At 39.1% G+C, this 27719-nt stretch overlaps 2 protein-coding genes across 6 annotated transcripts in view; both read left to right on the top strand.

Annotated features, from left to right (window-relative positions):
• Nucleotides 1-12189, top strand: part of MTHFD2L (methylenetetrahydrofolate dehydrogenase (NADP+ dependent) 2 like) — a 145433-nt gene extending 133244 nt beyond the window's left edge. Inside the window, exon 8 of the mRNA XM_042984385.1 lies at nt 11472-12189. Within this exon, the coding sequence (XP_042840319.1) occupies nt 11472-11584 (113 nt within the window). The 3' untranslated portion in view covers nt 11585-12189. The remainder of the gene's footprint in view (nt 1-11471) is intronic.
• Nucleotides 12190-18575: 6386 nt separating this feature from the next.
• Nucleotides 18576-24460, top strand: EPGN (epithelial mitogen). 5 transcript variants are annotated; one of them, XM_042982725.1, is made up of 5 exons: nt 18576-18618; nt 19182-19244; nt 21984-22104; nt 22845-22871; nt 24406-24460. In XM_042982725.1, exons 1-5 carry the CDS (start codon nt 18576-18578, stop codon nt 24458-24460), a joined length of 309 nt encoding a protein of 102 aa, XP_042838659.1. The 5 variants fall into 5 exon arrangements, with proteins under 5 accessions (XP_042838659.1, XP_042838658.1, XP_042838657.1 ...); XM_042982724.1 differs by having other exon boundaries at nt 19182-19271; XM_042982723.1 differs by having other exon boundaries at nt 19182-19271; nt 22845-22997.
• Nucleotides 24461-27719: the final 3259 nt, after the last annotated feature.

Here is a 27719-nt window from a genome sequence, read left to right as displayed (position 1 = left end):
AAGCATGAGTTCCATTCTTGAGGGCTCCACCCTCATGACTTAATCACCTCCCAAAGTCCCACCTCCTAATTCCATCGCATCCTAGATTAGGATTTTAACATAGAAATTTTGGAGGTACCCACACATTCAGTTCATAACAATATGGTCAGTCTGACTCAAGATATCAACTTTTGTGGTAGGTAATTACAAGGAGCCCCCAAATCCGGCTCAAGTATAAGGGAAGGCCTAACACTTTAACCCAGAGGTGATTTCTTCCAATCGTTTTGAAAAAGTTGATGGAAATTTGCAAAAGCTTCTTTGAGAGAGACTGTTACTAATGCTGTGGTCATAGTGCCCATGCAGCTCATTTCATAAAACAAGTAGTAATGGTCACTGTGAGATCTCTATCAGTGAGCCAGCTGCCCCCACTGTGGCTCACAACATGCTTACATTTTATGACACGACGCTCATCGCAAAGTCTAGATCTTTGAAATCAGGTCAGCTTTAAAGATCTTTTTAGAAGGTTGTATTTGACATCGAGCAACCTACCTTTATAGAGAATAAAGTCGAAACATAAAAAGGACATCCACAGGAACAAGAGAAGTGCCCAGTGATTCTGTAAGTCTCTCTTCTTCTTTTACACCTAATGATGAGATTTTATTTTTGTAGTTGCTTGTCAGGACCCCATATTACAATACAAATGTCGATGGAAGGATATTTTATCTCCTGCTATCTTGGGTTGATTATGGCAGGGTACCAACATTAAGGCCTTGCCAGGAGATTTGGAGGATGCTCCAAACAACCCATCTAGTTTACAGATGTGTCACTGTATGATAGGAATGTTCAGTGGTTTGAGGGAGAAGGACTGGGAAGAATGACAGGAGTAAATGACGATTATGTTTCTTTTAAAGAAGTCATGAAAAGGACATATTGTTGGTCTTTTTGGTAGAGTACTAGAAACATACATGGCAGTGATCCTTACTCTGGCCTACCAAAATGGAAACTGGCAATGGTAGCTGACACCCTCCATGGTCAGAAGGGAGGTTCCACTGATGGGTCATAGACAGAGTTCACAGAAAGCAATTTCAAATTTTCATTTGGTGATTGATTTGCTATTTGGTCCCATCGAATGCCTTCTGGGTGGTCTGAACAGTACTTTTTGGTATTCACATCTGTGAGACAGGTCGCTGGATATATAGAGATTTGATTTAATGTGAGGAGAAAAGTAAAGGGAAAAAAAAGGCTTAGCCACCCTACACATACAGATAGCATTATAAATAGGTGAGGGATGCATTGATCTAACTGCAGCCCACCAAACTACTGAAGCCAATGCACTTTGTATAGAAATGTGGATCAGAGTCTCTTTCTCTTGTAATCCATCAGGACATTAATCCTGTCCATCCCATTAGTGCCCCAAAGGGTGCTGTGATAATGAATGTCCTCATACATGTAGAAATCTTGTAGAAACCCCAGAATCAGCCAACCAGATAAATGCAAGAGGAAGCATAGTAAATTACCTTTGGGGCATCTGATTCCTTGTTGCCTTGCAAGAGTTCAGTGGTGAGCCATTCACTTGTCAAGGAGCCCTTTACTTTCTCTGGTTCATCATCAAATGCTCTTAAGTATCATTTTTATATCAACTATATGAGAAAGTGGAGTGTTTTCCATATTACCGCCTGAGTCATACTATTTTTCCAGTCCTATGCCAGTCAGGTTTTTCTGGTTGTTATTCATGTACTTCATTTTCCTGAAGCTTGTCTCCACTTCATTATAGTGGATGTGTATAGAGGTCATGTCTAAATGGCCTGCATTTAGAAGCATGGGAAAATTCTCTAAGCATTTAATTTAGACAATTACACATGTATACTAGACAGGTGAAATTCATATGAGAGAAACAAGAAAATTTCCATCTGCTGTCTTGCCACACATAAGGAATCATTCCTTTTCCTTTTGGGGAAGGAAGTTGGTTTTAAAAATTATTTGTGGCAGGGGTGCTTGGGTGGCTCAGTTGGTTGAGCATCCAGCTTTGGCTCAGGTCGTGGTCTTGCAATTTATGAGTTCAAACCCCATGTCAGTCTCTGTGCTGACAGCTCAGAGCCTGGAGCCCGCTTCGGATTCTGTGTCTCCCTCTCTCTCTTCCCCCTCCACCACTCATGCTCTCTCTCTCAAAAATAAATAAACATTAAAAAAATTGTTTTAAATTATTTGTGGCATTGTTGCAAATCTGACATGGCCATAGAGTACTTCCTTAAGAATGACAGAGAACTGGACAAAATACAAAGAGAGATAAAACAATATTATAGGAACTTGAGACATCAGTTTCTCATCCTCCACCCAAAAATACATTTATAAAGCACAAATATATTCTTTGACTTTGCCAGAATATACAATTTCCAAGCCATAATAGCAAAATTAATGGTGTAGGTATATCCGGAAACTCTATTAGTTGGAACCTTTGGAGTAGTATATAATGTGCTGAAGCAGAAATTCACTATCTGCCAAAGAATCATTGAGTCTTCCTAACAAACTATGTTAGGTGAGAGTTTGGGTTATTAAGTCCAGACGCTAGGAACCTGAGAACGTAAAGTTTCCAGGGGAAATAAACATACAAGCCAGAGACACACTGTCATGAGGCATGCATTGCTGGTACCAAAGATTAATGATCCCATACATTTTCTTTTATTCTTACCTAAGTTGTTAAAGGGCATTTTGATGTCTCTTAAGTTGCTACTTGTATCCTTCGTGAGTAATCTTTCCACACCTTGGACTGGGCACCTAGTTTCTTCCATCATCCCTGTCATCCCCTCAAATTGGAAACATGAAACAACCTCTGCTCCATAGTTCTGGCTCTAGTCCTGACCTTGAAGCACGGTTGTCTTCAAGTAAGAATAATGGAAAAGATGTCAAGCGCGCCGATCTTAATTCTTTGCTTTAGAAATCTGAAGCCAGTAACTGAAAAAAAAGCAGTCATCCACATGGTGGAGAAAAAGGAACACAACAGGTCAGATTCCAGATCTCAGACTACAAAAGGATTTCTTGGGGGAAGGGGGCGCGTGGGTGGCTCAGTCGGTTAAGTGCCTGACTCTTGATTTCAGCTCGGGTCATGATCTTGTAGTCTTGAAATCCAGCCCATGTTGGGCTCCGTGCTGGATGTGGAGGCTGTTTTAGATTCTCTCTCCCTCTCCCTCTGCCCTTCCCTCTTTCCCATTCTCTCTCTCTCTCTTTCAAAAACAAAAACAAAAAAAGATGTCTTGGATAATAATTTAATGACATTCAGGGACCTAAAACTTTATGAAAATACAACATGAATGTCTCCGTAATTTAGTTACCTGATTGAAAAACTATTAAATTGTATACATTTTTCACTCCCGACTTCTCATTTTGCAGAACTGGCTATTCCTACATATAGAAGTGTGTTCATTCACGGTCTTTCCTAAAAGCTTATTCATGTGGACACAATAACTACAGCTGTCATCACCCAACCTAAGTGTCCTGACTCCTCACCTCCGGGTCACATAGCCCGTGTCCACCTCCCCTGCCTCATCTACTCTGTTTTCCTCATGTACTTCCATCGTGACAAACTTCTGTCAGCTCCTCCGTTGCATCAAATTCATTGTCGGATCAAACCTCCTTTGCTTTTACTACTCCCTTATGTCCGCATTGTATTCTCTCCTTTTTCTTAACACGCTGGCATCCATCAGATCTTGAAGCTTTTCTGTCACTTTACAAATCTTTCTCTGATGCCCATATCTGATTCCTGTTCCCTCCTTGAGTCACTCGCATACAACCAGCATTTATTACCATCCTACACATTTTAGTTGATGTTCCTACTTTTTGTTTATCTCCCTTTCCTCCACCCCTGATGATAAACTCATTTGAGAAATGTGCCAATACAAAACAGACAGTTTCCCCATCTGATCTTATCTTGCCTCAGAATGTATTTTTTCCTCAAAGTTTAAAAATACTTTAACCATTGCTCTTAGGTTAATATCTAAAATTATTAACATTTTATTCTAGGCTCTACATGAGCAGGACTCTTCCTCTTCCCTCTACATGTCAGCCCCCCCGGCCTTCTTGCCATGTTTCCAACCCGAGGGAGGCTTCTTTCCACCTTTGTCACAGACATGGTTCCCCCCTGCCAAGAACACTGTCTACTCCCCACCTCTCCATTTCCCATGGAAACATTGATTTATCCTTCATGTTTCTGGACTTGGCATAGATAAATACCACAAATGCGTGTAGTGCTCAGTTAGGTCCTCCCTCCTAGCATTCACATTTGTAGTACATTTCATAGCCATAGTTCAGTGATCATTTAGGTGATTATATTTTTAATATCTCTCACCCAGTTACACTGTAAGTTCCAAGGGACAGTGACTATGGCTGCCATCTTTCTCCAGAAACGTTTGTGGTGATTCTGTCTGGGCCACTCTGTAGCCAGTGTGGGAATAGTGAATAAGTTAGGAAAATATGCAAGTATTCAGAAATAATGCAAGACACAGATGTAGGGCCAGATCATAAAGGACCTTAACAGCCACAACAAAGAATTTATACTTTATCCTGGAGACGGTGAAGATTCATCAAATGTTCCAAAGCTGAAATGATCTACTCTATGTTTTAAAGAATAAACCTGGCAGCAGGTCAGAGATTTCATTTCTAAACCAAAAGACTACTACAGTAGATTATAAAAAAATGAATAAACATTTCTTCTGTCCCCATATATTCATCTCTTTGGCGACGCAACTTTACCAATATCCTTATCCCGAGACTTTCAAATCTGAGTTTGACCCCGTAACTTGCTTTGACCGATGGGGCATTAGCAACTGTGATTCAAGCATTTGCACATCAGGGTTTGCCTGGGGCCTGACTGGGAGACCTGGAGGTCCCCAAGTGAAGTATCCTTAATGAAGCAATGAATTTCAGCCGTGTTTTAAACTTCCTCTTTGCTGCTGTTAACATGTGTGACACCCTCTCCCTCACACAACCACTATTAGAAATCTCTCTCACTTCACCAACGATTCTCAGTGGTGTGCCCTAACATCATGAGGTGGGAGAAAGTAGATGTAATTTGACTGCTTTTCTCAGGAGACTCCAGCATACGTTGTGACTGCGAATTGAAAATCACTGCTAAGTTTCATGGATCGATGAGTGAACTCAGCCTGGGGAGTTAATGAGCACCACAGAGGAAGTGACATTTAACTAAATCTGCAAGGGAAGAATAAATATTCATCAGGTGAGGAAATGCAGAAAGGGTATGTCAAAGAAAGAGAGTAGTATGTACAGAGGCAAATCTTGCAACTCAAATAAGTGATTTTATTTATTTATTTTTTTTATTTTTATTTTTTTTATTTTTTTATATTTTATTTTATTTTATTTTTATTTATTTATTTATTTATTTTTTTAATGTATGAAATTTACTGTCAAATTGGTTTCCATACAACACCCAGTGCTCATCCCAAAAGGTGCCCTCCTCAATACCCATCACCCACCCTACCCTCCCTCCCACCCCCCATCAACCCTCAGTTTGTTCTCAGTTTTTAACAGTCTCTTATGCTTTGGCTCTCTCCCACTCTAACCTCTTTTTTTTTTTTTCCCTTCCCCTCCCCCATGGGTTTCTGTTAAGTTTCTCAGGATCCACATAAGAGTGAAACCATATGGTATCTGTCTTTCTCTGTATGGCTTATTTCACTTAGCATCACACTCTCCAGTTCCATCCACGTTGCTACAAAAGGCCAGATTTCATTCTTTCTCATTGCCACGTAGTATTCCATTGTGTATATAAACCACAATTTCTTTATCCATTCATCAGTTGACGGACATTTAGGCTCTTTCCATATTTCAAATAACTGATTTTAAATGGTCATCTCTTTTCTTGCTATACAACTGAATGTAGACTCTCTAATATTCTAAATCATCCTCAAGGAAATCTATAGCATTTCCTTTGCAGTGTCTGAAGTTTATAGGGAAGTCATTCAAATAGATTGTCATGCTAATTGTGCCTTTCTTCAAAATAGTCTTTATTTTCAGATACTTGCTTTAACCAGGACCAACTCATTTCCATCTGAATCTCATTCCCCAGAGCAAATTCCATGCAGATAACAATAGGATTTGATGATGGTTTTATTTGCCTCCATTGTCCAACAGTTTCAGTAACTCTGAAATCGTGTTAACTTCACAAAATTGAATCTCAACCTGGTTTTGCCATCCCTGAGCCTCTCATGAAAATCCTGATACTGATCAAGATCTAATGCGTGCTCCCCCGCTGGTTGAATGTTCATGTTGCCACTTTGCTTTTACAAAAAACCTACGTTAGTATCTGTTTTTCCTAAGTGAAAGAAATCCAACGAGGATTTTAGCTTTTCTGAAAAAAAAAAAACAAAGTGCAAAACGAAAAGCGTTCAGCATTTGTTTTGCAGTGAGCATTACAGAGGCAGTGTGCACCCTGAGCTGGGAGAGCGGCCCCACCAAGCTCCTTCGTCGGGAACAATGCAACATCCAGCCGCCATAGCTTTGAACTGTGTCTGTGAGCATCTATGCTTATCTTCATTTATTTTGTGCACCTGTTAGCAAAATATGTCCTAAGGTGTCAGAAAAGCCAAAGAGGTGTGTTTGTTTGTTTGTTTGCTCATTTGTTTGTTTTTAGGTCTGGGAATGCTCACATTTTTTTCCATATAAATTAATAGTATTTGCCTCAGCTTCATACCATTTTGGCTTATGAAAGTTTTCATAGGAATGCTCTACTTTTGGATAGCAGAGGGGGAGCCTGAACCTTGTTCTCATACATCCAGAATATTTGGCATTTCCCTTAACATACACACATACTCCCTCACACCTAAACACAGAGTAAATAAGTCTCTGAAGGAAATTACTGCCTTAAAGTGCTTCTATAATTCTTTTCAATAGAGCATACAGAACGTCCCCCCGCCCCACACACACACACAGAATAGGATTAATCTTTAAAAGCATCATCTTCTATGAACAAGTGCAAACCTTTGTCTGCCCTCAGGGAAAGACCAGCCAATGAGAGATTATTCTGGTGATGTAATGCTTGTTAACTTACTCTCTTGCAGACATGATTGGGGAAGATGCTTTTCAGAGCATCAAACGTATTGAGTTTAACTCTTTCTCACATGACTAATTTTAGCTCAGAAGCCACTTCTGACACTTCATAAATATGTCGTGTAGGACAGCCCTGGAATAGTCATGCAAAATCATTAGACTATAGAAATGCTTTTAAGCATTGGCATCTGTACCCACTGGCATTTGCCAATGAAAATTCCCTACCTTTCTTGAGAAATCAATATTTCCATATCCTGGTTGTTATGTAAATAGACAATACATTAACACTAGCCAGCAGCAGATACAGTTATATTTCTTTCTCAGATGTAGATCCTCATGAAAATCAAATCAAAAGGGATAAACACCCAAGATATTTTTTTTTTTCAATCAAACTCCTCACAGTTGGCCTGTCGTGACTATACCGACTTCATTTTCATATTCATCCACTTTATTTCAGAGATAAAAAATATTTGAAGCAAGGACTTGGATAGTCAGGTGTGTGTTCATAGTGATATCATAATCCTTTGCTTAGTGAGTAATGTACAGAGCTGATGCAACTGAACGCTTATGAACGTCCAGAGAACCCCTAGCCCACATCAGGTGAAGGCCCATTACCCATCACGTAGTGTATTTCTATGAAGTCATAGGCAGGACAAGATACGTGTGTGTTAGTTTTTGCCAGGAAAACGTGTAAAAAAAAAAAAAAAAAGCAGACATAAGCTCCAGATTTCCAGCAGGTATTATTTTGCGCAACAGCTCATTCACCTTCCCTCTCCCAACATTCCAAACCTCACTTTTTGGAGCAGAAGAATGCAATGGTAAGCATATTGTGAAAACATAATTTGGAAGAGGAGTGTCATGATACCTGAGCAGACCCGTGGTTTATCTGATCTGACGCCCAGGAAGAAAGCAGTTCAGACTGCTAAGCCAGCTGTGTAATTTGATGTGCTGGACGTAATTCAAAGACGACGAGCTGTGAGGACTCACGGGAAATATGCAGGAAAATGTTTTATTCGGACTTTCCGCTTTGTTTCTTTTCTCAGACGATCCTCCTCCCCCTGTGAGAAAACTGAGTTCATTTTTGGCACCTGAGTCTTTCTTGGGATATTTATATTTATTCGGGTCATGGTAATGCAGTTGCACGGGGTTATGGGGTGGAATGATGGCATCGTGGGATGTTTCAAACCTGGCTGTAAATAATGTCTCTACCATACAAGGGAGTGGTAAGTCACTTTAACTTCGGGAGACATACTTTCTCCATCTATTAAAATGAAGTAATAATTCAATGTGAATTATTCAAATAATATATATAAAGTTTTTGGCAAGAAGTAGGTACTCAACTGAGAGTATTACTCAGTATTACTCAATAACTGAGGGTTATTACTATTTTTTATATACACATAATTCCAAGCTGCTTTACCTTTCCAAGTTGAAAACCAAATTATATAAAAATGACTATTTACCCACAGCAGATTCCCAGACACAATGAATTTTATCCACTTGTTGATTGTGAAATGAACCATTTTGTTTTCCATTGAAGATTTAGTTTTTACTTGATTCTTCATTTACCATATCATTCAGTAGTCTTTTATTTTTAACCATTGATGTTTCAAAGTTAGTACTTTACAAATACATGATTTTCTATACAATCAGTGTAAATAGTAGTAATATAGTACATCTCTTCTAGAGATCTGCTGATATTTTAAAGGCATGGCTTTTCCAAGTCTATAGAAAAGGTCCTGGAAGGCACTGGTCATGCTAGTAAGTCAGCTTATCACAAAGTAAGGGTGACTGGGTAGATCTGTCAGTTAAGCATCCAACTCTTGATTTCAGCTCAGGTCATGATCTCACAGTTTGTGAGTTCAAGCCCTGCATCGGGCTCCACGCTGACGGTGCGGACCTTGCTTGGGATTCTCTCTCTCACCCTCTCTCTCTCACCCTCCCCCCACTCATTCTTTTTCTCCCTCTCTCAAAATAAACAAATAAACTTTAAAAAATAGTAAAAAAAAATGGAGTTTGTCATGATCAAGCAAATTAGTAGCTTGAGTTTTTTAGTAAATTAGCATGAACTAAATTGTTTGCATCCTCTGACACATTCCTGCAAATTGATTTTAGATTTTAAATTTCAAGGGCTATTGAGTTCACCTTAACAAAATTTACCAAATGGCTAATCTGTGCATGGAGAGACTCTTGAGATTAAAAACAATGGCGACAGCAACAGCTGTCAAGGCTTGGTTTCTCCCTTCCAGGTGCTAGGGTCTAGTTAAGGGGACAGACACCACAGTGTGTTAAGTTCCATAACGGAGTAACGTATAAGGTTACTGGGAACCCAGATGGTGGGGCTTTGAAGTCAACATTGGAGGGGGAAGTTTTTGAGAAAAATCATGCACAGGTAACATTGTATTAGCTTTTAAAGAATTGTAAGGATTTTTCTTATATGGATAAAGTAGAAGAATATTCCAGTTGGAAGGAATAGCTAGAGTGCAAGAAGAAAGTATTGATAATTCATGGCTATTTGTGAAATGGCTGTTGACCTAGCCGAGTGTTTGACGTTGGATAGAAGTGTGGTGAGGGAAATGGCACGTTCATGTGTAGAGAGGCTTTTTGGAAAACTAATCTACTACTTTCCAAATCATAAGTATTCTTATCTCCTCTTGGTTACATACCATGAGAAGGTTGATAATACATACTAGCTAGACTATTTTTCTTTTTGTGATGTCTTTAAGCCTACTTGGACTTTTCTTCAAGTAAAAGAATATTATTCCTTTGCTTTTCCTCTGATTAAAAAAAAAAATTCTTGTATACTACTAACTTCAAATAAGATAAATGTAAATTTTACAAACCCTATTTCAAGAAGGCAATATAAATTGTACAAAAATAATACTTAAGGTCTACAAAGTCTAATACTATAATAGTAAATAATACTTAAGATCTGTTACTTTTGATTCATATGGGAAGCACATACGAGCAAACTTGTAAAAGGCAATATGTCTTAAATAATATGTGATTAAGAATGCCAGAGTGTGCATTGAAGAAGCATTGTCTATGCTAATTTTGTAAGTTATCTGGGAAAACTTCATTGTTCATATTCACATGGTGAAGCACTAAACCAGCAGGTCAAAGTATGGAGCCATTCATGTGTAATAATGTGGGTGTGAAAACATTCTTAAATAAAACTTGCTGAAAGTTCTCTGTCATTTTCTTTGAGTCTATTCACTGAATAGAAATCTGCATACGTTAGAACAGGACTATGTGTATATGCTCAGTAGTTCAGATATGTTTGATGATTTTTATTAGACTTGCACTGGAATGTATTATCCACACATAAATGATGCTGTTGTTACAACAGGAATTTTCCAATTTAACAAATGGCATGTGCTGAACTGTCTATGTCCTGTTCCCCCTTTGTGACCAATAGCATGTATTTTAGGAGTAGTTAATGAGAATTACAGGTAGTTGGGTCAATCACGGATTATGGATTTTTATCATGTCAAACCAACGGCATGGAGATTCAACTTACAGTCTTAGGATGATTAGACATCATACACAGGATTGTTTATCTAAGTGTGTGAGTGTTTCTAGCCTACTTCATTCTAAAAATGTTTTGAGGTTGTTAGAGTGATATGTGTAATGCAGAAAAATCCACTCTATTCTGTTTAATTAGTTAAACAAGGAGGCTGTTAGACTCATATGGCTCTAATGCCATGGCAGTGTGTGTAAGCAAACCAAAATCTAAGCCTATAAACGCCTCCAGGTTACAAAATCAAAACCTAAGAACGACCAGTCACCAACACCGATTAGGCTTTAAGTTGTAGCCAATCAATAATGACCTTGCTTTGTTTCTGCCTCTTCTGTTACAAATCTCTAGCTAGCTCCTTGTTGGTGGAGCAGTCCTGACCACTTCCAGTTTGTTGTTGTCCAATTCGAATTGGTAAATACTCCAATAAACTTTAAAAATTTTAGGGGTGTCTGGCTGGCTCACTTGGTAGAGTATGACTCTTGATCGCAGGGTTGTAAGGTCGAGCCCTCACGTTGAATGTAGAGATTACTTTAAAAATTTCAAATAAAATCTTTTTATCATGTTTATTTATTTTTTAAGAGAGAGAGAGCAACATGCTAGTCGGGGAGGGGCAAAGAGAGAGAGAGAGAGAGAGAGAGAGAGAGAGAGGATCTCAAGTAGCCTCCATGCTGTCAGCACAGAGCCTGATGCAGGGCTCAGTCCCACCAACCTTGAGATCACGACCCCAGCCAAAATCAAGAGTTGGATTCTTTACCAACTGAGCCACCTAGGTGCACGCCCCCACCAAAAAATAAAATCTGAAAAAAATTTTTTATGTATCTCAGTTTATCTTTTAATAGTTCAGTATGTTTAAAAATATCGTATTCTCAGAAAAAAATTTTTAAAAATAAAGATGGCTTTCTGTTTTCTCCATCAGCTGTTAAGAAGAAGGCTAGCTATATCACCCCAGTTCCAGGAGGCGTCGGACCCATGACAGTGGCAATGCTTCTGAAGAACACCCTTCTGGCAGCTAAAAAACTCATTTACTAATTCACATGAAAGAATAAAGCAAACTGAAGTCATGCTATTTATTTATTTGACAAAGGGTGTAAACACCTTTATATTTTACTACAAAGCTATTTATTTCTACATTGTATTTATTTTTTCATGGATGGAATCATACTGGACCAGATGATTCATACGACTTTATGCATTTCCTGCTAACAGATTTTGAGTTTTAGGATAAAACAAAATAATTCCAATGAAAACTTTGGTAACAACGGTTTATTTTGTGAATACTATTTGTTCGTAATATTAAGCAATAAAGGGCTCATAATAAATGAATATATTTTTGACACAAATATCACACAAAGTATGTTTTCAACAAATGTCTTGTCAGCCAAATGGGTGCCCTCATAAACTGTAATTTAGGTTTGGACATAAGCATGCTCAATTTTTATATATTTTATGTGTCTCATATGCTGAAAAAGAGCTTACTTGTAAAAGAAAGATAAAACAGTAAAAATAAAATCTTGATCTTGTATATCTCATGAATGGATCCTATGAGGTATCTTAATGAGAAATGACACTCTATTCAAGGAAAGAAAAATAAATGAAGAAAGCAAAATACGCAGTGCTACTTGGAAAGGTAATGATCAGGGGTGCCTGGGTGGCTTAGTTGGCTAAGTGTCTGACTTTGGCTCAGGTCATGATCTCACGGTTGGTGGGTTTGAGCCCCGCATCAGGCTCTGTGCTGACAGCTCAGAGCCTGGAGCCTGCTTCAGATTCTGTGTCTCCCTCTCTCTCTGCCCCTCCCCGGCTCATGTTCTGTCTCTCTCTCAAAAATAAATAAACATTTAAAAAATTTTTTAAAAAAAGGTAATGATCATTTCAAACTGTAAATGACTGCTTGCGATAGTAAAAGCCTAATAGGAATAAGTTAGGTTAAGGTGTAATTTCTTTCTCCTTCCAGAAAAATATTTGGATAATCTCTTCCTTGAGGAATAATGGAAAAAATCCCAAAACAGACATAGAAAACAAAAGTATGGTTGTATTCTCCCACAAATATTAGAAAAATACGATATAGTATGAGCAAGGACATCATTAAAGAACAAATGGCTGTTCACAGATTCAGAAAGTAATAGGAAAATATGACACAATATGCCGAAGCTAAACCTTAGCCTATAACTAGAAATCTACCACTCTCTTGCCCACAGTTCTTCCCTCTTCTGTTACAGCATTTGGTTTTCAAAGTAGATACCATATTTCTAACACAATTTAAATTAGGAAATACACTGAATGTCAGTTGAAGGCGATTTTGAAACTACCCTAAGCACATAATTGTATTGTTTTCATGCCTTATCCCAGTGTGTTAATGTACCAACCATGATTCTTACCCAGTGCATGCTTTATCAGTGTGTGCTCCTGATCAGTTGTGTGAAAATAGACTAGAGGCTTATAATTAATATTTCACCTGTATAATAAAAGCGATTTGAAGAATACCTGTCTTCTTTTTCCTTAAGATATTTATAAGTTTTTTTGTTCATATATTTGTTACCTATTTTTTTTTTTGTAGTCTCAAGTGTTTATTTATATTCCAGTTAGCTGACATACAGTGTAATATTGGTTTCAGGAGTAGAATTATTACCTATTTCTTTGCAGCATGCTGGGGAAATGCATAAGTTTTTTAAACATGCAAGAAAAGGGTCTATAGCCCATTCTACCATCAGTCCAGACCAGTCTTGGCCGGATAACCCCAACAGAAGTTTAAATTCAAAGCTCCCAAGCAAACATTTCAGAAAGGACCTGTTTTATTCATATGGGCCCCAAACTCCCCCAGACAAAATGACCCAAAATACATGTACATGGGAAAAGGTGAAGTCTGTGGTTTTGAGAGTACCACCCCAAACCCTCAAAGTGCAAGAGGAATTAATTTTGGAAGGTTTTTACCCTTTGGCTGGGCTAAAATCCAGGAGTGAGACTTTCTAGAGACTAAAATACTGTAAAAGAAAAATTATTCTGACATGTTAAAAATAGTAAGGAAGACTTTATCTAAGACTATTGTAATGGGATCAAGACTATTGTGGGGCGCCTGGGTGGCTCAGTCAGTTAAGCACCCAACTCTTGATCTCGGCTCAGGTCATGATCTCACGGTTCGTGAGTTCAAGCCCTACATCAGGCTCTGTGCTGATAGTGCAGAGTGGGCCTGGGATTCTGCCTCTCCTTCTCTCTGCCTCTCCTCCACTTGTGCTTCCTCTCCACCCCTCAAAATAAATAAACACTGAAAGAAAAAAGACTATTGCAACAGAGAAGATTGAATTGAGCTCCAAATACAGCAAAGGTAGCTATGGATCTATATCCAATGAGCAGAGGGATCAGTAGGTACAAATTACTATAAGAGGAACTTGACTAGATTTCAAAGGTGGGGGGATTCTTGCTAAACTAGCTTACCATGATTCTTGCTAAAGGCAGGCCAGATATCAAGGGTGGAACATGGGGAACTTGATAATATATAGGGTTGGGGGGGGGGGTCTCTATAAACTCACTTAGCAGGATCCTTTGCTACAACTGGGCTCAGCAGGCCTGGTTGAGAAGAGGACTCACAGGCGACTGATTAAAGTACAGTCAAGAAGGAAGCCTTTGTCAACACATAAAGGAGATGAAGTTGGTTCATTTGTACCATGACCTTATTTATGGATATTTGGGGTGCATAAAAGGTAGACATATGTTAGCCATGTAGAGGAGCTTTGGAGAAGTAACTTTCTTCTGCAACTATCTGTAAAAAGGACCCTGAAGAATTAAGGGGGGTAAATAGTAATACAAAGATAGAGGTGAGAAGGGGTTTAGCAGATATATACATATGTGTGTGTGTGTGTGTGTGTGTGTGTGTGTGTGAAAGCAAGAGTCACAGTCAGACTAAAATGAAAAGTGTGTGTTAGAGAGGTTAAGAGAGTGGTGGAAATACAGCTGGATAAGTATGCAGAGATAGATTAGAGACAGGCTGGATAATTCAGACCATGTTTCATAAGTTAAGAGAATTGTAATTAGAGCCTGGAAGATGTGTTCTTTGGTTAACCCGAGGAAGTTGTAAAGGGGAGCTGATGTTGGAGAAGAGATATGTTCACTTTAAGACACGCTGAGTGTGAGGTGATGACAGAATCCAGAAGTAGAAGCCCTGACTTAACATCAGTCTGGGAAGAGAATAAGAACTCATGACTAGTGATGAAAATTCAGGACTTCATGAAGTGTGTTCATCACTAAACTCTGATCTTCTTGACCATTATACATAGCTTGTGTCTTTCTACTGTTGTTTGGTAATAAAAGCTCTCCTTAAGAGAGCACCATCATGTGCTAAATGCTTTACTTTTGTTGTTGTTGTTATTGACAATCTCTATTTTATACATGAAGAAGTTGACCCTTGGAGTTATTAAAAAGCCTTGGCCAGAGCTAAATGGAGAGTAGATGTGGAATTGGAATTCGAAGCAAGGTCTGGGATGATGGGAGCTAGACCTCACTCTTTTCATTCCACCATGTTGCCTCTGTCAGTGCCCTCCCCCACCTGCATTCTTCTCTCTTATTACACATCTAAATCTCACTTGATATTTAAAATTCACATGAAACTTGTCCATGAAACTGCCTTGAGAATTTGCTTCAATCCCATCCCTGAACTCTCATAGCCATTTCTGCACACAGTCATGGCACTTATCAGTTCCTACCCAGTCCTGTAGTTATGTCTGTGCCTTCCTTAACTCCCTTTAGGTCCTTGAGGTGAGAGTCCATGAATGATTTGTCCAGTTTTCTTGCTAACATCACACCCAGCCCAGGGCCATGGATGTTGTGGGCATTCAATATTTTATGAATGAATAAATGAATGATTGAATGAATGACAACTGCATCCATGAGAATGAACAGAATGAGTTGAGAGAGAGAGAAAACAATGGCCTGATGAGCATTTCCTGCCAATGTCTAGCAACAGATTTTGGTGGAGTTAGTGAAAGAGCAAGAAAGAAAGAAAGAAAGAAAAAAAGAAAGGAAAGGAAAGGAGAGGGAAAGAAACAAAAGGAAGGGAGGGGAAGGGAGGAGTAGGGAAGGAAGGGAGGGGAAGGGAGGGGAAAGAAAGGAAGGGCGGGGAAGAGAAGACACTTTCAGAGATGGTATGACAAGAGGAGAGAGATGAATAAATTAAAAAGACCGAAAAAATGGAAGGAGGGAAAATTGATGGTGGGGTGCTGAAGTGCTTAGCCTTCTTTCCCCTTTCTCTTTCCAACCTGATCCATTGTGTGTCAAGAATGAATGAAGGCATCAGTAAGGCCACCTTACAATACCCATCTCCCCCATTCTTCAGGATTGGGGAAAGGACTTTTTGTGAGGAGACTGAAGAAGCCAAGGCAGGAGACTCTCCTGAAGAGAGTGTAAGTGGGATCCATCAGTATGAGTCCTGGAGGAAAGATCCATGTGAGGTGACTAGAGCTATTTTCTGCTATGAGCCTTCAATAAAGTGGTAGGCCTGTGTTATATGGCCTGATTCACTAGACTGGGGAAACATCAGGAAAGAGCATGGTCCACGCCTCTCAGCCCAAATGTGAGTGAAAGTCACAGTTCATTTCATATTTAGATTCTTAGGATAGAGGTAACTTATTTCAGGTTTGATTTTAGGACATAATTCAGAGAATTTCTCTGGGATCAGTCTATGGATTCCTACCAGAGAACACAGCTGGGAAAATAGAAAGGACATGTGATCTGGAATCTGAACATGGATCCCAGTCCTGACTCTAGGACATGTCCTTTGGTAAGTCACTTAATTCTTTCGGGTCTCCATTCCTCAGTTGTCACAAGGGACTAGATAGAAGGCCTACTGCTTATTATTTTATTCACTCAAGATGGAGTCATTAGGTACATGCTATATGTTAGGCACTGAATTTGTTGGGACCAGGACCACTGAAGAAATCCTCGAGATGTGCGTGAAAACCCTGCAAAACACAAAGCTCTATGCAAACTCCAGTTAACGGTTATAACCAAGATGGCTGTAGTCCTATATCCCAACCTTACAAATAAAGATATTTCACATTGGGCCTAGCATCTCCCTCCAAAAACTGCTATTGGTTCTAATGGCTTCTTTAACCCCTTGTAAATGTTTTCATCTTAAATTCACGCCAGAGGTGCAGAGCATGATTATTTGATTTATAACTCAAATATTATTGTCCCGGGAAAAACATGTATCCGGAATTTATCTTAATAATCATGTTAAAAAAAAAAACCCACAAAAGTAGAAATACAAAATGCAGGCCCATTTAAAGTGAGCCGAGTGCTGTATCTTCTTTTAACTTTAAAATGATGACTCCTGTGGTGATTGCCCAAGTTATAATGAGTTCAACAAGCTCATTCTTGTGTGATTTCTAAAGCCAAATTCATATTTCAATAGCGAAAGAAATCTGTTCTGGTAAACCAAATTTGCTGGATGGACACAATGCAAGTGGTAACCTATCTTAAACGGGTTTTCAAGGTACCGAAAACATGAGCAATTGAAATTCCTGGTGAAAAAGCACACCACAGTACAACACATTTACATAAGTTCTTCATAATAATCTGGGGCAGGTGAAAATTTATGGGAAGCTCCTACAGTCACAAAATCTAATAGCAATAATCACGTGTTGGCCGTTAAAATGGCACTTTCATAATTACAGCTAGATTAACAGTGAGAACAATTTGAATGTTGTGTTGAATTTAACACTTTCTATTCATTGGGGGCACCTGGGTGGCTCAGTCAATTGAGCGTCCAACTCTTGATTTCGGCTCAGGTCTCCATCCCAGGGTCTTGGGATTGAGCCCCCGCCTCGGGCTCTGCACAGAGTGTGGAGTCTGCTCAGGATTCTCTCTCTCTCTTCCTCTGCCCCTCTCCCCAACTCACACTCCTCTCTCTCTCTCTCTCTCTCTAAAAAGTAAAAAAACAAATAAAAATTTTTATTCACTAGACATACAAAACCTAAATATTTTGGGGCGCCTGGGTGGCTCAGTCGGTTAAGTGTCTGACTTCAGCTCAGGTCATGATCTCGCGGTTCGTGAGTTCAAGCCCCGCATCAGGTTCTGTGCTGATGGCTCAGAGCCTGGAGCCTGTTTCAGATTCTGTGTCTCCCACTCTCTCTGACCCTCCCCCGTTCATGCTCTGTCTCTCTCTGTCTCAAAAATAAATAAACGTTAAAAAAAAAAAATCAAAACCTAAATAGTTTATCTTAGTGGAGACATCATCATCACCATCATCTTGGTACTTTACTGGCTCTATCTAGTCTAATCATTGGAACACAAATTGGAGCATTGTAGTCCTAAGGAGATTGGTAGCACGTTCCATTTATTCGAAAAATCTTAAATGGCAGAATGACATAAAGGCAAATGTTATGCTATTAAAAATAATTGTCCTTACAGAGCTTGAAAATAGCAACATGGAGTAGCAAAAAATAAAATGGAATATTAATCCTCTGTTTTTAACACAAGTTTAATCCCCCCCCCCCCCCCCGCGGCTAAATTACAAAATATCTTGATTTGCGATAGAACACAGTCTGTACTGAGAGGTGGTGTAACTGACTGCAGTTTCAGAGATGTTTGATTCATTTACAGGTTATGCTGTTTCCTGGTTTGCAAATTATCAGAACTCCCCCTTGTTGGCATCCTATGTAAATCCCTAGTAACTTTGGAGCTTGGTACAATTCTGTTCCCAGCAATGGGGCCTTTCCTGAATTTAGATTCTTTTTTGTTGTTTTAAGTACTTTTACATACACGATTATGCCCACAGGTAACAGGAAACCAGTGTTTCAAAAGAAAACTTGATCACATTGCTAGATAACACAGGTATCCTAAATAAGTGTGTGAGCGCCTCAAGGGCTTTACCTACAGCTCCTGCCAAAAGTACATATTTTTTTGATTGGTAAGAACGGCAGGTGACGCTTCATGAAATATAAATGCAAGAAAGACTCGGGAGAGCTCAATAAAAGCCTTCCACCCGTCAGTCTGGGAGGATAAGAAAGATACTGTTTAACAACAGCTGGAAATGGCTTTCGGAGTGCCAATATCAGTCTATCTTTTATTCAAAGGTAGGAAGTTTGTTTTTGTCTTGTTAATTTTGTATCGGTGTAAACTATGAATAGGATTTGTTCTCTCTGTTTTAGTGAGAAGTTGGCTTTTAACCCGCGTTCTTCACGACAAAGAACAGCACAAGCCATCTGTGAATTAACTGAGTTTTATTATGTAATACAGACTCTTAACAGATTATGCTACCCCCTTTTTTGAGACCTGTATGTTTGCTTTCTGTAACCGAAGAGCAGTTGATACATTTTAACCACTATGCCATAGCATCCTTGCGATTGAATTAGTATATAAATGAATCCACGTGCTCTTAAAAATGAATGTATTTCTATTTTCTGGAATGATAAGGTAGTCGGGGAAGTAGGTATGGATGAGAAACTGTCAGGAAACTGTCCTAATCAGGTTATGGTTTTCAAATGTACATCCATGGGGAAAAGAACAAAAGTGAGAATAAGAATCACTTTTGATCTGTTGCTTGTCCATAACTTTCCATCTGTTGCTTACACATAGAAGGAGGCTCACCTGCTAAACATGCTTTCCCTCCCACCCCCCCCCCCACCCCTTCATATAGCAATGACAGCATTGACTGAAGAGGCAGCCGTGACTGGAACACCTTCAAACACAACCCAGCAAAGTAACTGGACAGTTAACAAAACAGAAGGTATTTTCTTCACACTTTTGTATTTTCAGTGAATTTCTTTTTTTTTTTTTTTTTTTTTTTTTTTTTACCTTTTGTGAGAAATTTGGATTGTGATCAAAAGCAACACTGGAAATCTTTTAATGTGTATTTTATTATTAGACATTCAACTCTCTAAGCAGGATGCTGTTAAATAGAAGTGACAGGTAAAAGTGCGAGCAAAGACATGCCTTTTAAAAATTGCCTTCTGCTTGACTCCAGCTTCGTCCCCAATAATCCATATGTGTCCCGAGGCAGTTTGTCCCCATTTGGGCATTTTTGATGACTGATATTTTGGTATCATATTTTAATCTGTGACTATGACTTTGCAGCCGAAGAAATTAGGACAAGGCGAAGACTTAATCCATCTTTGGAAAGATCATTTTTCTTGTTTTGTTTTGGGGGGGTTTTGTTGTTGTTTTAACATATGCTCTGTTTCCTAATCATGTGTACCCAATTTTTGTTGTTATGGTGATGGTGTGTTTCTTTTCCTGTATTATTGCTATTACTGTTATTATTAGAATAGCTTCTGGCTGCTGTTGAGCATCAGTATTTTTTTCGAACCTGTTTGAACTCTCAGAGGTGAACTTGGAAGGTTTGTTACCTGCCAAGACCTGTGTACCAGGTGGTTATGATTCTCACCCAAATCACCACCGCCTCTTGTGAAAATTGGTGATGTGACAGGACAGAGGAAACGCCATAGCTTATGCTCAGAGCCAGGCAAATAAAAGAAGATCATGTCAGATACTTTGTTTCTGAATATGAAAGATAGTAATATTTCAACATGCCTCATTTTACCAATAATTTTAAATTAAAACATTTACTTAAAATATTTTGCCAGTTTGAGTTTTAAATGTCTATCCGTTTGCAAAACAAACTCCGTGTGAGCTTTAGGATCATTTTTAGCCAACGTCTTCATGTCTTCTGAGCCTCTGAGCAAAGAGGAAAAGATCTTCATTGGAAGATAATACGGTAGAAAATTCAAGTAGACTTTCCTCTCAGTGATTGACTTAGGAACAGTGCACACAGCACCACCTTCTTACGTCCTTAAAAATGAAATGCAAGGCAAGATTTCCATGTTACAGATAGTAATAATGGAAAACAGGGGATCAAGTACATCATCTCTACAGTTGTCCTTTGCTTTCTTGGTAGAGAACCTCAGTTTGTCCATTTTTAAATTTACTCCAAACATCTGCATCCAGTGTCTTAGGAAATTTTTCATAAACTTAAAACTAATATTCTTTTTAGAGGAAAGAGGAGTCTGTCTGGCACATTCTTTCTTTGGAGGTATCTTCCAGTTCTCACATTTCCTAGCAAATCCTGGTTCAGGCTTGGCTAATTCAATTAATTTAGTCTTGAAGCAGGAAGAACCTAGCCCAGTTTATCATGGGAAATTCTCACGGGCTGAGAGTTAATTATTAAAATGAGACGCTAGATTCACAACACCACACTCAACAAGATAAAGGCAAATTTTAAGGTAATATTGTGTGTTCTTAATCGACATGGAGTTATATGACACAGTGTCTTATTGGTGGCTTAGTACCTAAGATTTAGTATTTTCAATATACAAAATACATGCCTTTTTAGATTTTTTCCCCTTGAAACAAATAAGTAGGATTCTGTGAATCTACTTAGCAAAGGCAAATATGATATAACATGATAACTAAAGACGGGGAGGTATGTTTATTCATAATAACGACAAAATAAAACACTACTGATTCTGCCTGGGACAAATTTGAAGATCGGTAATTAAATTTTTACCAAAAAGGACCCAATTGTGCAGCTTTAACCAAGTGTCATCCCCACTGAATATACCCCAAGGATGGCATAAGTATATGTCTTCAGTATATCAGGGGATGAGGAGTAAACACCCTGAAATGTATTCGTTTTGCCAAAACACAGCTTCCCAAGAGGAAGCTTCCCATGCAGAGGCTTCTGGACACTTGAGCACAAAAGTTTTGCCAGATGTGGTCATTTGCACAGTGTTAGAAGTCAAAACCCAGATTTTCTCATTCTGTTTCTAGGGCATTTCCCACTGTCTCGTAATGTATCTTTAACTGAGTAAAATTGCCAATTAATATTCAAAGATGTTGTCTCAACTATGTGAAGCTTGAGCCATAACTTGTTTCTGGTTCTTGTATAGGTCATAACAATGCCTCTTCTGAAATGCGGCACTGAAGTGCTTCCTTTTCAGTTACCTTCTCAGTGGTAGTCCACAGAAGAAGCAGGCACTTCTCGTCTTCTTTGGGGAATGAAGAGAAATCAAGTTCGTTAGCTCTGTAAATCCAAGTTTCCTAAGTGCTGACTCTCGGGTGTAAAGGGGAGAATAAAAAATTGGGTGCGATCTTCTACGTTTATTCGCATTTGGTCATACTTTTGGGGAGACTTGCTCAACACAGCCTGCTAAAATGAGAATCAATGCTGCCACCTTTTGGCCACCTTGTATCTCTACCTTATTATGTAGCTTCTAGAGAATAGAACAATCAATCCACCTACATCCCCTAATTAGTGATGTGTCCAAATGATATTAACCTAACCTTTGTGAATATAGCCTGCGGTTGGAATCAGCCAGTAGTTTAAATGGCAGAGCACCCAAAGAATATTCTTCAAATTAAAGGTCTCTTTACACGTGTGTAACAAACCTACTATAAAAGTGTGACCCCCTTCATCTGTTCATATTGTATGTCCTTCTCCTAGCTGACTACACAGAAGGGCCCATAGCCTTGAAGTTCTCACATCCTTGCCTGGAAGACCACAATAGTTACTGCATCAATGGTGTTTGTGCATTCCACCATGAGCTGGAAAAAGCCATCTGCAGGTAATTGCAAAGAACTTTCCAAGTCCTAGAGATGGGAGGAGATGCATTTGTGTTTCACCTAGTGTTTCTATGTGTTTCACCTAGTACATTTCCACACACCTCTCTCTTATCTTGTAAAAAGGGTACATCATCTGAACATGACTCACTATATTTGAATATCTAAGGAGTCTTTTTCCAAACTACCTAACCCACATTACTCAAAAATACAGTTCCCACATTAGCAGCTTCTGTGTAACCTGGGAGCTTGTCAGAAATGCAGAAGCTTATGCCCTACCTCAAGACTCCTGAATGCAAACGTGTGTTTTTAGCAACCTGCAAAGAGGATTCTGAGTTGATCACGGGGTTGATTACAGGATGAGATGAAATAGACTATAGCAAAAACACTTCAGGAATATAAAGTTCTAGAACAATAAGTACTATTTTTATGATCATTTGTTTCTGGGCAATCTCCTACGAAAGAGTAGGTTAATAATTTTCTGGATCAACTCATGCAAGCAGCTACCTTTCCCTTCTACCAATGAGGGAAGTTACATTACTATGGGGCTTTAATGAATTGATTATTGTAAAATACGTAGCTTCTTCGATACATTTAACAGTTGGCTTCCATTTGGTGTTTTCCTCTTTAAATTACTTACTTTTTATTGAAATGTGTCATTCTTTGAAATTGGCCATTTCTTTGAATTTCTATCACTCTGAGTTTTCAAATTATACATTCTTTTCTTTTTTTTTTTTCTTTAAAGGTGTTTTACTGGTTATACTGGAGAAAGGTGTGAACACTTGACCTTAACTTCATATGCTGTGGATTCTTATGAAAAATACATTGCAATTGGGATTGGTGTTGGATTATTATTAAGTGGTTTTCTTGCTATTTTTTACTGCTACATAACAAAGAGGTATGAAAAAAATATGAAGTCACTGGGCACTTGTTCACTTAATGAATATTTATTGAGCCCCTACATCGTACCAAACACTGACATGTATAATTTTTTAGTGAAAAATGGCGGCAAATTTGACAACTTCCTACATAGATTTGTTTTGGTGCTTTTTCTTCTAAACATAGCCAAGCAGTAAAAATCTACCTGCAGTTGCAATAGAATAGCTCCAATTTACAGTTTCCCTTCAACCTCGTCTCTCTCTGCCTACGTCGAAGTCATGAGTAAGGAGGACAGCAAGCCCCACAAGAGTAGAGATTAAGTGTATCTTGTTCACAGTTATGTATCAGTGATAAATACCATGTCTGGCACACAGTAGACACCCAGCAAATATGTGTTGAATGAACAATTCTAGAAATGAGTATTAAATGAATGAAAATGGATGACAAACACGGGGCACTTTCGTTTCAGACATCCGCTGAGTGTTTATACAGGAGATTCTGTCTACTGCTAAAAACCTAAGACAATAAGCTTGATCCACAAGTGTAAGTTACTTGTGCATTCTAATTTCTATTTTATCCACACTGGTGATTTTTTCTGAAATCCATGTAACTTGGAAAAAGTCAAGAAATAATGTGAGATACATTAGAGGAAAAAGCGCAAACACATTTCCTTTGTTGTAGCCTACTAAGTAAGTTGTCGTTTTTAAAATGACCAAGACTGAGTGTGCAAAATAAGAAAAGGTTTGCTTGCTTAATAACTGTATCTTAGAATAACCTCTGTTATGTCAATTGTAGATAAATTGAGATAAAATCTGTTACATCAATTACCTAAGAGACCAAGAATGGGGGGGGGGGGGAAGGAAGTCAGGCCTTTTAATGCTAACAAGACGGCTGTCTGAGGTCAAGTTCCTTAGAAGCAAAACCTAAGATGGGGATTCTTGTGCAAGTCATTGGCTGAGGGCGTGCTCTAAAGGTGAACCCTGTAATGGAGTCAGGAAAACCAGAGCAGAGGAAGACAGTGAGCAAAGACGTGGCCTCAGCTGGATTCCACAGGGAGATCTAGGATATGGATGGCACAGTAGACATTTCCCAAGAAGGTGAGGGATCTTGGTTTTCGTGCCCTGTGTCATCAAGCATGGGTAGCAGTATGGGAAAGGGTACGGGTAGCATGGGAAAGGAGGTGAGAGCTTGGAATCTCCCAGGGATCTTCAGGCTAGGTGCTCTGTTGGCCAAGGGCAATCCTCTGGAGAAGGATCTGGCTCTGAGCCAGTTAACGTGCATAGCCAATGGGGGATGGGCCCACCAGTGGGGAAAGGGGACCTGGGTGGGGAACCAAGAGCAACTGTTGTACCAGAGCGTACATATCATTCTCAATAAACCATACGAGCAGCCGTCCAATTCACACGGAAACCAATGTTCTCTTTTAGGTGTCTAAAATTGAAATCACCTTACAACATCTGTTCTGGAGGAAGACCACTGTGAGGCCTTCGTAAGAAATTTTCGTGAGGCGTGTATAAAAATCAGTGGGCCCCAAATCGAAATCTTCCAGTGAAACAACAAAACTTCCCAAGCTGACTGGACTCGAAAATAAAGGAAGTTGGGATCGTGATGAAATGAAAGAATAAACTTCAACGTTGGTCTTCAGACTTTGCCATCGTTAGGGTGCCATGGGAATCGAGTGAACAAGCTACTGTGACAGAAGTCAAGTTCATAGTCCTACTCTGGGTTTGTTGCTGTTGTTGTGTGGTTATTGTTCTTACTGCAGAAAGACTGAGCTTCATGCTTCTGACCACGTCAGATGTGAATTTTCACGGGAATAATTACCAACCTTGCAGCAAGCCAAAGCAATGCCAAGCTTGGGTTCTTCACGTGCTGGCTACCACCGGCCGTTTAGATCACTGCGCTACGGACCTAGTCTCAAACATGCTGCTTTCATGGTGTCTAATGCTAGGATGAGGTCAGTGTTATGGCACCTCCAGCGATGCAAGCGAGTGCCTGAAGCCTAAACCAGGGAAAAGAAAATGGAATGTCCAAGGCAAACATAAATCATACCCAGCTCGTGACAACACTGTGTAGCCTGTATCTGTGAAATGTGGAATAAGTTGAAGAGTTTTTGATGACTAAAAGCTATCTGGATATTGAGCCCTGAGTAGGTGAAACATTTCTGTTTCTGCATGGATTATAAAACCTTGTGTCGGACTCAGTGGTCCCCTAATGTTTATGTTCATCACCTCTTCCTATTGTTAGTGGAATTACCTGGTGACTATCCATTTGGCCTGAAATTCTAGAATTCTACTAATAAATAAAATTCTACCATCGGCCCTGAAATAGAAACTGAAGAATTGGACATAGGAATTGTTTCACCAGCCGACAACCTGTGGAAACTTCTCCACCATTTCTGAACGCTTGATAGCAGATTTACACATAGCGAGAGAAAATGGGACAATGACAGAAATCCCCACTTGGGAATTAGGGTCCCTTCCTCTTTAATCATACTTCTTCCACATCAGTAGAATTATCCTCGTGCAGGTCCTTTAATTTCTTCAGGCTTTGGTTTTATCTTCTACAAGGCCCTGCTAGTTTTTAGAGTTTGACTGTGGGTCAAGAGAAAGTTTTCCATATTTGTCCCGCAAGTGGAATTATTCTCAACACCACCTCTGTCCCCCACGCCCCATCGAACCCCAAAACACACCACCGGATATCATCTTAGGTGTCTATTTGAGTGTTTGGTTTGCAAAACAATCGTTTAAAATTTTGTCTTTAGAGGAAGTGAAACATGGAATTGAAGAAGAATAATATCTACCAATTTTCTCTTGGATTCAATCTAAAACTATGGACCTTATTTTTTCTCCATTGCGATGTAGATAAGCAAAACAATTCTGATCACAAGATGGGTTAAAGGAGGATCAAACGTGAATGTTCCTACAATGGTAACAAGACTTTCACTTCTGTAATGACTTTTCCATTCGCTCCTAAACAAAACTTTACATTCTGCTTTCCTTTGAGTAGAAGGCATTTCGCCAGCTTTGTTTTTCCTTCATAAGGAATTTAATGCCGATGAATTACACGTCAGCATTTTCTGCTTGTCCCCACAAAGTATGCAAAGGTTACATCATACCAAAAAGTGGGGAGGTGAAGTTTCCTCCCAGTGACTCCAGCGACCGCACCTAGAAAGCTATGATCTTCCCGAGCTTTTCAAAAAGGTGTTAAAGCGCTGGGGAGAGTCCAGGAAGAGACAATAAAGCTTAATTAAGGACTGCCTCTTGATGAAAGGAAAGAGGAACTAATGCTGGAGCCTGGAGAGGCGATAACCTAAAAAGTTACAAATATCTGCTGTCTATAAATATTTCTAAACTGTAAACACAATATAAATGAAATTAAGAAACACCAGACAGAGAATTAAAATGTCCAGATTCCCAAACCAAAACAGAAACCAATAGGGATTCTGAGTTTTTCAGTGTGGAAGGGTGTGCATTAACAGTATAAAATCCCCCCCGTGAGACCATACAGACATTTAGAATGTGGCTTATGAGAAGCCATCTGTTGGTGGTCTGTCATACAAAGTAATCGTCTGGTTCCCTGAAGCCTAGAATTCATTTTGCAGAGAGGAATCTCCGGCATTCCTATGGCAATATTTACACATGTAAGTAGGACTTAAGTGAGACAATGCATATAAATACAAGATGTTCTGCAAACTTCTTTATCTTCTGTTTTTTTCCTGTGTAAGACCCTGAGAAAAGCCTGCCAGGGAAGCCCTTGGCATCAAGACTACATTTCCAGCTATCAGTCATGAATTATTAGGTGGTATGGATCATTCAGGAAAGAAAGGAAAACATGTTTCTGGCACCTTTGACTAAATCAAGCAGGATAAGGGGTTCACCGATTTCATTCATTTCCCATTTTGTCTTCTTTAGATATCTACCCTTCAATCTCTGAGAACACATCCTTAAGTCATCAATATTCATAAGTGCTTCATTAATTAGCATTTGGAGCATGATAAGGGTGAAGGCAAACACCATAATTTCAAACATATGTGAGCCAGTAAATTCACAGAGAAAATTATAATTACTTGTTATTGTATCTTCTTTCCCCAAATTACTTTTTTTTTTTAAGTAATCTCTATACCCAACATGGGGTTTGAACTCACGACCCCGAGATCAAGAGTCACATGCTCTACTGTCTTAGCCAGCCAGGTACCCCATCCGAAATTACTTTTTTGTATGTTATATTTTTTATAATCCCGGAAGTAGATGAAATTATAACATAGATTATCTTTTAGTGTTTCTGGCCACAATACAAATCTAATCCTTTAATTCTGAAATGTCCATTTTCGTGATGTCAAGGAGATTTCCATTCATTATATGTAATTGAGAAAGTGTCTTCAGAAAATAAAAAGGCAAACATCAGCAATCTAAGCTTTTGATGTTGGACATAAGGGCAGTTTGTCTCTGCAGAAGACCATGAGTAAGCCACCTAACTTCTTGCGTTGCAAAATGTAACAAACTCTCTGTAGTGTGATGTAAATATTGATATCCTGCAACCCACATTCATGGGAAGGGTTACCAGAATCTCTCTATTGCAAAATACCACTCTTTCTGGCTTACATCATGGCTGCATGACATCAGGTTACTAGCATCTGCCAAGATGAACCGGAGGTGTTGAAATTTAATTTGTCAGAGTCTGGCACTGCTAATCTGGGTGAGTCCACATTTCTGTCCAAGCCTTGGTGCGGCTCTATTCA

This window comes from Panthera tigris, chromosome B1, assembly GCF_018350195.1.
Source record: "Panthera tigris isolate Pti1 chromosome B1, P.tigris_Pti1_mat1.1, whole genome shotgun sequence".
Taxonomy (NCBI): Eukaryota; Metazoa; Chordata; class Mammalia; order Carnivora; family Felidae; genus Panthera; species Panthera tigris.
The sequence above is the reverse complement of the archived record's forward strand: the minus strand, read 5'-3'. Positions and strand labels throughout refer to the sequence as shown.